This window comes from Haemorhous mexicanus, chromosome Z, assembly GCF_027477595.1.
Source record: "Haemorhous mexicanus isolate bHaeMex1 chromosome Z, bHaeMex1.pri, whole genome shotgun sequence".
In the NCBI taxonomy this organism is placed as follows: domain Eukaryota; kingdom Metazoa; phylum Chordata; class Aves; order Passeriformes; family Fringillidae; genus Haemorhous; species Haemorhous mexicanus.
In genome coordinates, this window is record NC_082381.1 from 37,214,889 (window position 1) to 37,229,803 (window position 14,915).

Here is a 14,915-nt window from a genome sequence, read left to right on the forward strand (position 1 = left end):
ACAGTTTCTAAAAATCCAACAGCAACCATCTCTTCCCAAAAGAGCAAAGAGCTTGAGGCCTTCACTCCCACTGCTAAATCCACATCTCCTCCTCTTTACAGTAGCTGCTCTTTGTTACAATTACACAATGAGTTCAAAGCCAAGAGGGATAGGATTTTTATTTCCAAACTTCTAAAAGATTAATACAAGCAATAGGAAGTACACAAAATTAAAAACCTATTTAAAAAGTTGTTCTTGTAAAAGTGCTCTATCAAAAAAGTGAAGGCAAATGACCAAGCACATCTTAGTAAATTCTGTGTATTGCAAACCGTGACAACAATGCATGCAATTATCTTTGGGTGTTCACAGATTCTTAGTGTCTGTTTGGTAACATTTTAAATACGTCAAGAAAATTCCACCCCAGCAGTACTGATACAAAGTAGAAGAAGGCTTACAGATAAGAAGTATTGCAAGAAACATGCTTTAGGAATCAGGCCTCTGTTACATATTGTGTTCAGCAGTTACTAAAATGTGTCATTTATGCACTGAGATGCGCTGCAAAAAAAAACTAAAGTAGGTTCCAGGTCTTGCTAATGGAAGCAAAATATCCCCTGAGGACATTACTTCAGCTCTAACAGCATTTAGCTTTATACTTTAATTATTCACTTTTAGGTTGTTTTATTTTGGAAAAAAAAATCCCCATGAGTAGTTTTTGCTATTATTCTGGTGTTAAGGTTTATCAAGATCAGAGTAAGTAATTTGATTAAAAATTCACATGTTTTTCATTTCTAAAATGTAAACTTCTCAAGTAATATTTTTATAGTTAGCATAGTGTAGTAAAAGTGGTGATGACTATGAAAAAACATTTACATTAAAAAACTTCAAGAACATTACTAAAAACCTTCAAGAATATTACTAAAATATAGTGGAATACAGATTCACAAGAACACACAAACAGATATCTAGGATGCTGTTTTAGCCACATAAAAGACAGAGACTTTTCTTGTGAAGGAAAGGCAGTTGTTATTCATGTCATGCTTGAAGGCAATTCTCCAATGACCTTGCCTACAAGAAGAAAAAAAAAAAAAAGGCTTATTAAATGCCATTTTCTTATTCTGATAGATGTAATTTCTCTTAAAAATTACAACATAAAAGTTCCTTTGCACTGAGAAAAACCAAATAACTTTCCTGTGCTGAATGTTGATATCCTCACAATATCATAAAATTTTTAACTGGCTTTTTTATTTTGCTCTGAATTTCTTATGATCCTAACTTAACACTAGAATAATAAACTAAATATTTGTTCTACCAGCAAAAAGTACCAAATGACATCTTGGGCTGAGCTATGCATTTTTAAAAGTATCATAAATTAATCATCAAGTTCTTCTGAGGAAATATTTTGTAATGTATCTGTATGATGTGATCACCTCAGAACATGTAGACACACACACAGGCCCCCAGAAAACCAAAAGGTAGAAAGGCTGCTTAAATAACAGAAGAACATATGCAATGGTATTAGGAATTTTATCTTATTTGCATGAAGAATTACAGGTAGCACCCAAATTAAGAAAATCTGCTTCTGCTTCACCCTCTCTAAATTTTTCCAGAAGAGCATCTCATGTTCAGTTGTTTCCTTTCTTTAGGTTCAATTCTGTTTTGTTAAACCTATGTAGCAACAATCAAAGCCATGCTCTTGATGAGGCAAAAGCTCAAGGAACAGTCGGCAGCAGCAAGGGGAAGATTTTATGAGTACATTATGCTCTAGCTTAAATTCTGCCCTTTGAGAAAACATCCATTTTTTCTTTAATAGCACGCTCATCAAAAGATCAGACTTCAGTGTTTCTTCCTCTCTCTCTCTCTGTAGATTTTTCAGCTCTTTAGCAGGAACTATTTTTATTTTTTCTTTTAAGGAGGAGTGACCGCTTCTGGATATCCTACTTCCACATTTGTGTGTCAAGCAAAATAAGTAGATTTTCCAAGCTATGGTGTGGTTCTGCCCAAGACCACTAGCATGCATGGTCTTAATTTCTCCTGCTGCAATCACTGATAACCTTTGTGACAAATGGGAGAGGCCAGACTGGGAATCTTGAAACTGGATCCCAAAGGTTTGCAAACATTGGACAGCCACCCACCCATCTACTCTGAAGGTGTTACAGGGGTACAGGCAATGCAGAGTTCAGGGAGCAGCTCATCCTTTAGATCTGTGCTGAAAAAGGTTACAAAGGACGTGACTACAGATTGCCTTAGCTCCTCTCTACTTCCAATGGTTTTGGTGCTGTACCAACAGTAAGAACAGGAAAAGCCTAAGGACAGACACAGCGAAATGAACTGCAATATGACATTAAAGACCTAAATGTATTTTAACATGATTCTTGCTTAAGCTGTGAGCTAGTCATCAGAACATATAAAATTGCCACAGCTTTGTCTTTCTTCAAGCTGGGTATGTAACTGTCTACTGTCTGGCTATGTCAAACACAGTCATGTATATTAGACTATTTTAATGACTTTGGATGCTGCTAATGACCTTATTGCTGCACAAACACAGAAACACAACTATCCCAACAAAAAAACAACTCATAAAGAAAACACCTCTAGAAAGAGCTGTAGAGAAGAGACATGCTTCCACTGCACCACCTAAAAAACCTAGAAAATCATTTGCAGAGCCAGCAGAGAAATTATGAACATTCAAGCAAGAACTCAACACTTAAACAAGTATCACCACGTGTCTTTGTCTCTCCAAGGGCTTGAGTTTCAAATTAGAGTGGTTGTCATGGCATCTGTGACTGTATTACCTGATTTCAGAGCAGAGCACAGGATCGGGGTTCACGGAAGGGATTGCTCCCTGCAGGAACCCCAACAAGCAAGGCATCTTTGCAGGCATTTTGCATACAGTACTGCTGGAGTTCTGCAGCTGCCTGAGAGACCTGAAAAGGAAAAAAACCAGAGAGAAAACTAATTCATTCACAAGCATCTATTAAGCATTTCCTCTTGAAGAGCTATTGTCAAACAGAGATGGAGTGCAGCCAAGTCACCTCTCAGATTCTAGAACATCAAGTAAATCAGCACAGAAGTACAATTTATAAAGCTATCATGAAGCACACATGAAATATTACACCAGTGATAAGCCAGAAGAATGTAGAGGACTGAGGTGCCAATGTAATGCAATTTCTTCCCAATAAAATGCTCAGAGCCATGATGATTTTACAATCTTCTGTGATGTTTGGAGGTTTATATTTGAACTCTTATATCCTCTGATAATTTATTTAAAGTATTTTCATTCCAAAGTTCTAAACAACACAGAAGTGAAAGCAAAAAGATTAGAATGAAAAGCTTTTGAAGTCCAAATCGTCGTCTTCCCCCAGCAGTGAAGTCAGAAATTCACATCCACACTCTGGCTCCCTACAAGGAGAGTCCAGAGCTGCAGAACAAGCCCAGGATCCCAAAGACAAAATGTCCTTAGCACTGAACTTCCCTGCTCTCCTTGCAGATGGCAAGTCAGTCATGGGCCTACATTTTTGAAGGAAAATGTAGAGGAATTTCCAGTTTCCCAGACACACATTAGGAACAGCTACAGGGCACTATCAAAACCTATGCTGTCTGATACATATTTTATAAAAGGAAATACTAAATATATTGATGGAACTGTAAGTTCCCCTCTGACCTCACCTCTGCCTTTGTTACAGGACTCCTGAAATACTGACATTTCTTCCTACACAACTCTGCAGTGTTGCCAAAACAATAACCAGAAGGACCATGCACACTTCCCAGCCTCCTGTCTGAAGGAACCACCCCAGAGCACCAATGGGATTTTGGTTCTTGGCCATCCTATCTAACAGCATCTGGAAACACATGGGAAGTCTGGCCTAGCACACACTTTTGTTTGCTATTTTGCTGCTCTCCTGTTCACTGTCTTCCAATTCTTCTCCAGGCTCTCCTCCAGGACGCTCATCCTAGTAACTGCCTGAATTTAGCCAGCAGCTGATGGCACTTCAGGGAGTTGTTATAAGAAGTTTTTTCCCCCTCAGCCTCCTTCTCTTGAGCAGAGTACAGGGAAAAGCATCTACAGCAAGGATTCCTACTAAGTCAGCAGGCTTTGTCACTCCTTCCTTACCTGAGGAGAAGCCCTTTCTGGAGGCTGCAGAGGTGTCCTGCCCTGTCCAGTCCTTTGGATCCCCTGCAACATTAGCACCCTTGCCTCAACCACAGCACCTGCCCCTTGTGGTGCCCAACTGTGCACCACGTGGCTATCAGGCAGAGATCCCAACACTGGTCAGGCCAAGGCCAAGTGGAGCTTTTTCCTTTGAGAGTTAGCAGTGCCTACAGCATCTCCTGGCACTTTGATGCCAAACCCTTCAACACAGACTGACCTATGTATATCCTGGTATATTCTCAAAAGATACAAACCTACTCTTAGTCCTACCTATGCCCCATAACATTCTTCTTTTCTCCTGCTCACACAGAAAATTTCTACAGTATTTCATCACATGACAAACACGCTCCCTTCAGCAGCCTCTGCATGCAAGATGTGTATGGGTACTTCTTCCTACTCAGTTTCCTCTTTCTGAAAATATTGTTCCTGTCTGCTTTTTTAGCCAGCAGGGTAAACAAAATCACCATTGGAACTTGGCAGTATGGAATGTATTTTTAAAAATCCTTTCATAACCAGCTTCCGACTGGAAACACATTGTCTATTCAAAGTAGCTGAAACAATGTTTTCTCCCATTTCAGTGCTTGCTAAAACTGAACTAAGTAGTTTTTATCTGCTGAATATATTTCACATTATTTTTGTACTGTATGTATAGAAACCCAGATGATACAATTTATATGACCCATTTTTATCATGTGTCATTTCAAAGCCATGAACAGGTTCCTAGAACAGCAACCTCCAAGGAGATTGCTGTGCATAGTGCTCCAAGAAATATGAGTCTAAGGTCCATCAAGGACAAGCCTCCCCGGATTACAAGAGCAAACTCATAAAAAAAATACGCAGCCTTGAGAAGTCCAGCTCCAGAAAATGTTACTGCCACAAAGTAACACCTGCAAACTACAAACTATATATTTTATAGCCACTCCCCACCCACAAAAAAGTAGTGGGTAGGAGTATATGAGTATTTTGAGTTTATGACTCAAAATGAGCAGGAACAGAGATCCAGGCATCAACAATAACTGGTGGGAAACCATTTCAGTGTTTGGCAATACTTCTCTTGCCACAGAGTCTACATTTCTACTCTGAAACATGTTATTTTTCACATATTCCCACACCTTGCTGTGGTGATAAGCACAGTAATCTTTAGTGAATCAAGCATCTGCTGATTCTGTTTTGTTACTAATATGTAGTAACAAAACCAAATTGATTGGAATGATATCCAAAAGCCAGAGTGGTTTCACCTCACAACAAGCACTTCAAATTTTCACCAGCCCAGGTCAGGAATAGTGGGAACAAGTATTTTGAATGATTTTTAAATCAATTAGCTAAGTTCCTGCAGCTCAATGTGTTGGCACTGTCGTCAGACTGAGGAAGCTAGTCTTTTGTGAGTGGCCAGAGAAAAATGGCGAATGCAAGCAGAGAGAGGAGAAAAGTGCAAGATATAAATTAATTTGACCTCCATCACTTCACAGACTATGCTGGATTTTGTGCGTGGTGAAGAACCCCCCACATCTGCTGGAAACCAAGCGCTGTCTCGGTCAGGTCACCAAACCTGAGGACCTGGCAGACGACAAGATCGCCTCATCGTGCTGCCTTTGTCTGGAAATGTGCAAGCAGGAGAAGATTCATGCATGCGTAGCAAATCGCCTGCCTTCCCCAACTGTGCCAGCGGGTACCACCCCGCACCGCCTCCCCCCGGAGATCCTGCCAGCGCCCCGAAGCAGGGGGGAGTCGGGCTGGCTCCGCTGCGAGGAACTACTCTCGGTTATCTTGTTTGCTGGTGCAGAACTAACGAGGAGCTGCTGTATTATTTATCACGGCTCCTTCCACCAGGGAACGGCACTCTCTCAATCCCTCCCGTCCGGCTGGGGCTCGAAGCCCGCCGGGCTCACGCACCCCTCGCCCCTTTTCTTCCCAGGGCGGGCGGCGCCGACCAGTGCGAAGGGAAAGGCAGGAGCGACTCCTCTCTCCCGCCCCGCCGCGGGGGTCGCTGCACCCCGCGCCTCACCCCGGTCCCGGGTGCCCCGCACCCCGGCTCACCTTGATCCTCTCCACGGCCGCCTCCAGCTTCAGCTGCTCCACCAGCCGCTGCATGGTGCTCAGGCTGCCGCCCGACGACATAGCGACGCCGCGGGCAAGACGGAGGGGATGAAGCGGGCAGGCAGCGCGATTCCGGCGGGCTCGGCTCGGCTCCCTCCGCCCCGGGGAGGGGCCGGGGCCGCTCCGCCCGCAGCCCCCGCGGACCGCCCCGGCTCTCAGCCGGACCCCGCTGCTCGCTGCCGCCTGCAGCGCCTTACAGCGGCGCTCGGTGCGGGCTGGAGCTGCTTTGCGGGAGGGAAACCTACAGCACGGCCGAAAAAAATAAAAGGGAAGGAAAGGAAACAAAAAATAAAGTGGGAAGGGTGGGGAGGGAGGGGAGAAGAAAAAAAAGGGGGAAATGGGAGGAAAACTAGGGAGGAAGAATAAGTGGAAAAAAGAAAAGAGGAAAAACGGGGGAAAGGAAAGAAAAAGAAAAAAGAGGAGAAAGGCAGAAAAGAAATGGAGGGAAAACAGGGAGAAGAGGAGGAGAAAGGGAATTCACAGAGTCATAGAATAATTTAGATCGCAAGGGAGTTTAAATATGGTCTAGTTCTAACCCCACTATTTTGGGCAAGGATGCCATCCACTACATCAGGTTACTCAGAACCCTATCAAACTTGGTCTTGAACACTGACAAAGATGGAGTTCTAAACATGTCTTCTGCCCACAGGCAGCCGTGAGGTTCCAGCTGCCTGGCAGCTGCTGCCAGTGTTGCTGCATCTCCCCACCCAGAGCTGTTCACCATTTTAGCAGTGACCTCTCACATAAATAAGTCCTCTCACTTTTTGGCAGGGATTTGACAGCTGTTAGTTTGCTGGCTTCTTTGAAAGTTGTTGGAATTAAGCTTATTGCCTAAAATGGTTGCTCTGAACATAAGACAGGATAACCAGGAGGTCAGGCCCAGCCAGAATGGGTTTCTGGAAGACAGGTCCTGGCTGACCAACCAAATGTCCTTGTGTAGCAAGGTGACACAACTAGAGAATGAGGGAAAGGCTGTGGATGTTGTCTATCTAGACTTCAGCAAAGCCTTTGACACCATCTCCCACAGCATTCTCCTGGAGAAACTGTCAGCTCATAATGTTTATGAGTGAACTCTTTGCTGAGTAAGGACTGGCTGGATGGCTGGGAGCAGAAAGTTGTGGTGAATGGAGTTAAATGCAGCAGGCAGCTGGTCACTAGTGGTGTTTTCCAGGGGTCAGTAGTTGGGTCAGCCCTGTTTTATGTCTTCATCACCCACCTGGATGGATGAGAGGATAAAGTCCACACCCAGCAAGTTCACAGATGACACCAAGTTGGATGGCAGTGTTGACCTATAGGGCAGGAAGGCTCCTCAGAGGGATCAGGACAGCCTGGATTGATGGACTAAGGCCAGTTGCGTGAGATTCCACAAGACCAAGTGCTGAGTTATGCCTTTGGGTCACAACACCCCAGGCAGTGCTACAGGCTGGAACAGAGTGTCTGGAAAGCTGCCTGGCAGAAAAGGATGTGGGGGTGCTGATCAAGAGCAGCTGAACATGGCCCAGCATGTGCCCAGGTGGCCAGGAAGGACAATGACATCCTGGTCCATAGCAGCAACAGTGTGGCCAGCAGGTCCAGGGCAGTGACTGTCCCTCTGTACTTAGCAATGGCGAGGCCACGCCTCATGTCGTGTGCCCAGTTCTGGGCCCCTCACAACAAGAAAAATATTGAGGCGCTGGTATTGCCAAATTTTTGGAACTCTGACATTTTAGGAACACAGACAAACGTTTAGGTCCAGAAATGAGATGCTTATTGTACTGAGGGTGCAAGATGGAAGTTTTCCTACAAATCAAGCACACCAAGGGGTAAAAACCAAGAGAATTCATACACAAAATTTTACATAAACCCGCCTATCCAATACCTAGATACCATCTACCTCATGCATTGTCATTTAGTTTGCACACCTTATGACTTGTCACCAGGCCTGCATGGGTCTCTTCTGGTGTCTCTAGTGGTCTCTCTTGGTCATTTGGGGAGATGTCCTCTATGAAGTTTCAAGCAAAGTTCATCTCAGGTCCAGCAGAACCTAATGGTATTTTCCAACTTTAATGATTCTGTAGTTCTGTAGGGACAACCAGGTGTGCACATGCTTGTTCCTCAGTCAGAGCCTCAGCATGGTCATGGAAAAGACACATTGAATCTTCTCCAAGATCCTAAATTTTCCAACCCTTTTCCCCGCAATGATCTCACAACTACACAGTACCAGCAATATTTGTTCATGAAGACATTTCTCTCTCAAGTCAATTCAACCTACACTGGCTATGCTAGGCCTACTATTGAAACTCTCAGCAGTCTCTGAATATTTATGCCCAGAAGACAGACATAATTTAGAATACCATGATAGTCTAGAAATGCCTAGTAGCCTCTGCTAATGAGGTGTCGCTGCAGTGCTGACAGCTTTCTAAAGACACCTGAGTTTTTTTTATCCTTTGTCACAGGAATGTGACTGCAGTGTCTCTGCCCAGCAAATTTTTGCTGCATTCTATGCATTTATGTCTGCATCTGATTATTTTCAAAGGGGTGACATGTCTAGAGAAGAGGGAACTCCAAAATGAACTCAGTAAAATGGCTAATTTCCAGCAGGTTGTATGATATGTCTGACTTCTCCAGGCACTTGATATCAAGCTCCATGTGTTACACGGCAAGATACAGCTCTGTCCTCTGCAAGGACTGTACCTCCATTGCACTGATTTCCACTGTACTATCAGGTCATGAAATTAATCTTGATTACAAGGAAGGTAGACATCAAGGGAAAACAGATCTGTGTTTCGGCTTCATATTTGCATAACCCAAATATTTTGCTTGGAAAAGGACAGAGCAAAAGGAGTCAGAAGGGCAAAAGCAGTGGAGCTATTAGCCTGTGAAACTGCATTCACAGGTTTAGATCCTCTTGAATACAATTGCCTTGTACATTTCCAGATATAACTGTCTTTTCTAATAATCAGCGCCACTGTGTTTGTGCTTAGCTTCATTCTCTATTTCTACCACAGCAACTTATTCTTCCCTCTTCCACTCTTGCAGGAGACTGATTGTGTTTTGGAGGATGAAGCAGCAGTACACCAAAGCTGTGGTCTCTCACTTCATACACATCTTTGCAGTATCCCCAAGATTGCTTCACAAAAGCAAGCACAGCTTTTTCTGCATACCTTCTTTAACAATTTTTAGATTTTAATTGATAATTAGATGCAAAATGAATTAAGTTCATTGCTACTCTACATTCAACAGAGATCAAGTCCAGCAGTTCCTCTTCAATTTTACTTCTGTGTACAGAGATTCAGCATAATACTTCTATCATGCTGTTCTGGCTTCAGCTGGGATAGAGATAATTTCTTCTCAGTAGCTGTTGCACTGCTGTGTTTTGGATGAGAATGGTGTTGATAACATACTGATGTTTTGGTTTTTGCTAAGTCCTGTTTATCCAAAGTCAAGGACTTTTTATTCCCTCCTTTCCTCATGCTCTCCCAAATCGGGAGGGCGTGTAGCAGAGACAGGTGACCCTTGAACAAAGGGATATTCCACGCCATGTCATGCCCAGTACCAAAACTGGGGGGAGTCACCAATCTGGGTTTGAGAAGAGGAGTCTGGAATCAGTCAGCAAGTGGTGAGCAATTGCATTGTGCATCACTTGCTTTTTTCCCTTTTTGTTATAATTGTTTTATTATTTTACATTATTTTCAATTATCAAATTGTTCTTATTTCAACATAAAAATTTTAATTCAGCACTCCTTCCCACCTCTCCAAACTGTCCAGCTTTTGGGCAGATCTCTAGGTAATGTTCTTAGTTATTTATCTGACCTTAAAGAAGACTTGAACCATTTACAATAACATGGCGGCTCCCAGTAAAAAGAGCAGTTGGGTTTCAAAGGTAGTCAAAGGATATTCAAAATCTTAAAAATTCTTGACTATGGTAATCAACCTAGAGGGCAAGGAAGGAAAAAAAGGAGAGGGAGAAAAAAATAGGAAGGTGCTCCCCCCATAAGTTGTTCCTCTGAGGAGAAAAATATAAAGATTATTAATTGCTCACAATGAAGAACTCCCAGAGCACAGAGACACCTGCAATGCTGAATACATACACCTGATTGGTGTCCTGGCCAGCAACACCATCATATCATAGTCCCATCCTACAAAATACACCACAGAGAACAAGTACTGCAAGTATCTCTGGTACAATACAAAATGTCACAAATAGGAGAGCAAATAAGTCCACATTGTAGCTAGCAACTGTTAAACTACTACAATGAATGTTTATAACAATTTTCTTTTAACACGCTTTCAGACCTGCCCTTATATCAGCCTTTTGGGTCCATAATCAGGTGCCAAAAAGATCATGGACCAGATCTGTGGTTAAGGCCAGATGGAAATTAGGCACAAAGCAACTTGTTCAACTCCACCCGCTCTCTCCACCTCCAATCCAGCACAATGGGGAGAAGGACCAGAGTAAAATTCATGCGTTGTGATAAGAACAGTTTAATAATTGAAAATACAGTAAAATAGAAGAAGAAGAAGAAGAAAGAAGAAGAAAGAAGAAGAAGAAGAAAACAAACAAGTGATCTACAATGCAATTGCTCACCACCTGCTGACTGATATCAAACTCCTCCTTCCCAAGCCCAGAACAGCTGCCATTTCAGGAAGTTCTCCCCACTTTATATACCAGGTATTACGTTCTCTGGTGTGGAATATCCCTTTGGGCATTTCAGGTCACTTGTCCCAGCTATGCTCCCTCCCAGTTTGGTTTTTTTCTGGCAGAGCATGAGATGAGGAGGGAGAAAAAAATCCTTGGCTTTGGATAAGCACAATTTAGCAAAAAGCAAAACATTTCTGTGTTATCAACACCATTCTCATTCTCAACCCAAAACATAGCAGTGTAACAGCTACTGAGAAGAAATTAACTCTGCCCTAGCTGTTACCTGAACAGCTGAATAGTTTGGAGTGGCAGGATGTGTGGGCTTTTATGAGCAAGTACATAGGGCAGTGGGCACCTTCAAGATGTTTGCACCTTACCTCTGAGCAAGTACAGAATCCAGAAACTAGTAAACTACTTTTTAAAAGTGTGCTGTCACCCTGGCAGCCCGGAGAGAACCCAAATCACTGCAACATGCTGTGGCCTGGCGCAGGCTTATTGAGCCATGGTCAACACTGCTCAGTAGTCTCAGGGGGAAAAGAAGATCTCTGAATCTGACAATGAGACAAAAACAGACCATGCAGCTCGTCCAGCCACTGTGAGACACTGCAGCCGCTCCAACCCCAGCAACTGGAACTGCCACTGAAACCACTGAAACAGAATCTACAGGTGCCAATGTCAGTTAGCCCTGTACAGAAGCAGAAGATATGTACAGGAAAGTCAGCCTTTAAAAAAGCTTTAGCAAAAACAGGACAGGAAGAATAAAAAGGACAAAGAAGCAGCACTGTCACAAGGGTGAATTACAGAGCCATCATCAAGGCCGTCACAGGAACTGGAAGAGAAGACAGAAGAGACAGCCACAACTTGATCCCTTTCTCTGAGTGACCTGTGGGAGATATGAGAATATTCAGTCATTGTCCAGGTGACCTGACTGCTCTTGTGCTGGGACAAAGGAGACAACAGTGTGGCTTTAAGAGAGTAAGGAAAGCAGAGAGCTGGGACCACTTGCTGAGAAACCCAGCATTGACAAAGCAGTTAGAAAAAAGACACAAGTCCTTTGTCTGTGGACATGCCTCTTATCGAATGTGAGGGCAAGGTGTCCCTATAAAGAAGATATTCCATATAACTTAGACAAATGGGCTGCAATAGAGAAAGGTATTAAATATCTGAGGGAATTAGCCATATGAGGAGTGATATATTTTGACCCGGACAATGTGCAGCTCACCCAGGTCCAGATGATGTCTTACGTCCACAGTTCATGGTGGAAACTTCTACAGAGTGCACCAACAGCATATGCCAACCCCTTATCAACAACAGTTTGGAAAGATGATGTACAACTGACCATGGGTGATTTTCGACATCCAGGAATACAAAGACAGTATTCCTTCCCCCATCACTGCAGCTGTGGAAAAGCTATCAAATAAACTGGTAGATAAACTGACTCAGGATTTCTGAGGGAATATGTCCTGCTCCTCACCTATAGGGGCCCCTATTTCAATGACTGACAGCAGGTGTCCTCTTGCTCAAGAAAGAGGATATAAAATGTACACACCACAGGGTACCCTGTGGTTTTACCAGCAGGACCATGGAGAGGATATGAGGAAGTGGGATGAACAATCCACCTTGATCCTAGATGCACAGGTGCAGGAATTGAAGGGGAAAACAAGCACAGTGCAATTTTTTTCTAGGGAACTTGCTGCTCTAGTCTCCAGCAGACAGTTTTCCAGGCAGAATGAAGGTCTGGTCATACTACTGACCCTATGGAGAGATGTTCTAATCCACTTCTACAAGATGTTAGTGGGGAACCTTCAGATCAGTATTAAAGGGGCCCTGCCTCTACCCAGGTGGAGGAGAGGGATGACTGGGTTTACTGGAATGTGTGGATTTGATGGCCTGGCACAACAGCCCCACAGGATTACAAGGCTTTGGTAGACACTGGTGCCCATTGTACCCTAATGCCATCAAGCTATACAGGGACAGGATCCATTTGTATTTCTGGAGTGACAGCTTACTCTGTTGGAGGCTAAGAGTAGTCCAACTGGGAATTAGAGGCAAAAGCACCCTAGTGTGCCTGGACCAGAGGGTCCATGCATCTTTGGCATAGACTGTGCCAGATGATATTTCAGAGATCCAAGAGGGGCATTGGTGGGCTTTTAGTATAACTTCTTCAGAGACAGAGGAAATTAAACAGTGGTCTACCTTACCTGGTCTCAGAGGACTCTCCTGTTGCTGAAGAGCAGCAGGTGCCAGCACCACCACAATGGTGCATGGGAGGTAATAAGGCTCCAAAGGAGACTCTGTAATTCCTACCCATGAGGTGGTTTGCTGGCTGGAGAGCCAAGGAGTGATCAGCAGGACCTCCTTACCCCTTAACAGCCCCAGCTGGCAAGTGTGAAAGTCTAATGGGGATGGAGACTAAGAGTAGATTATCATGGCCTGAGTGAATGCCACATCTGAGTGCTGCCACACCCAACATTCTGGAGCTTTAATACTAGCACGAGTCAAAGGCAGCCAAGTGGTGCCACCACTGGCATTGGTGACGTGTTTTTCTCAATCCCTCTGGCAGCAGAAAGAAGGCCACAGTTTGTTTTCACTTGGAGGGATGTCCAGTAGACCTGGAACTGACTGTGCCAGGGATGGAAACACAGCCCCACTATCTGCCATGGACTGATCCAGACTGCACTGGAGCAGGGAGAATCAGCACACCTGGACTATATTGATATTTTTGTTTGGAGGAATACTGGAGAGGTTTTTGAGAAAGGAAAAAAAATCCAAATCCTTCTATAGTCCATTTTCTCCATAAAAAAGGTAAGGTAAGGGGACCTGCATAAGACATGCAATTTTTAGGAATAAAATGGCAAGATGGACATCACCAGATCCCAATGGACATTATTAACAGGAAAACAGTGATGTGCCCACCAACTACCTAGAAATAAATACCAGCTCTTAGGCACTGTGGGATTTTAGAGAATGAACATTTCAAATTAGTCTGATTGTAAACTCCCTGTAGCATGTTACACAGAAGAAGAATGATTTTAAATGGGGCCTTGGGCAGCACAAGCCTTTGAATAAATCAAACAGGAGATAATTCATGGTGTATCCCTTAGGACAGTCTGAATAGGGCAAGATGTAAAAAATGTGCCTTTTATTGAAGCTGATGAGAATGGTTCTTTCTGGAGACTGACAGAAATGCCAGGTAAGGCTCAAGGCTGAACTCTAGGTTTTTGGAAGTGAGCATACAGAGGATGTGAGGCCTACTCTACTCCTACTACTAACTAAAAGGGAGATACAAGGCAGCTTATGGTGTCCAAGCCACTTTGAAGGTGATTGGTACTGAAGCACAGCTCCTCCTGGTACTCAGGTTGTATAGTGGGCTGGATATTAAAGGGAGGATCACCTCTACACATCATGCAAGCAATGCTGTATGGACTAAGTGTGTTGCATTGGTTGCACAATGAGCTTGGATAGGAAACCTCATCATCCAGGATTCTTAGAAGTGAACATGGACCGACCAGAAGGCAAAGATTTGGGAATGTCACCAGAAGGAGAGGTAATATGTGCTGGAGAGGCTCCACTATATAACACATTACCGGAAAGGAAGGAGCAGTATGCCTATTTTATTTTAGTCCTTGCTGACCTTGTGTGAAAGCACTGGAGATGGAAAGTGGCTGTATGGAGTCCCCATATGGTGGCAAAGGCCACCATTTAGATACCAGAGGATCTGCCAGCCAGGCTGGCCCTGCCCAAAGTTTTTTGTGGTGTAGAAGGGGATAAATTTCCTGTAGTGTATACTAAAAACATGCTGGGGAAAATGGTCTGGGTTATTCCTGCCCCAGGCAAAGGCAAACCCATCTGAGGGATTGCTTTTGCTCAAGGACCCAGGTGCACTTGGTGGGTAATGTTGGAGGATAGGGAAGTCCTGTGTGTGTCTCAAGGCAATTTGATTTTAGGTGAAAATAGACAATGAGTTAAATTGTGTGATGTTCATCACTACGCAACAGTCTATTACCACCTCTGTGTGTAGAAGCAGTAATAATAGCTACATGTGTATCACCTTACAGAGCACCTCAT

At 43.7% G+C, this 14,915-nt stretch overlaps 1 protein-coding gene across 1 annotated transcript; it reads right to left on the bottom strand.

Moving 5' to 3' along the window:
- Positions 1-132: 132 nt before the first annotated feature.
- Positions 133-6,343, bottom strand: GNG10 (G protein subunit gamma 10). Its single transcript, XM_059836425.1, has 3 exons — positions 6,167-6,343; positions 2,772-2,903; positions 133-1,044 (listed from the first exon to the last, which is right to left on the bottom strand). The coding sequence occupies exons 1-2, from the start codon at positions 6,245-6,247 to the stop codon at positions 2,778-2,780; spliced, it is 207 nt and encodes a 68-aa protein (XP_059692408.1). The 5' UTR covers positions 6,248-6,343; the 3' UTR covers positions 133-1,044; positions 2,772-2,777.
- Between the last annotated feature and the right edge of the window lie 8,572 nt (positions 6,344-14,915).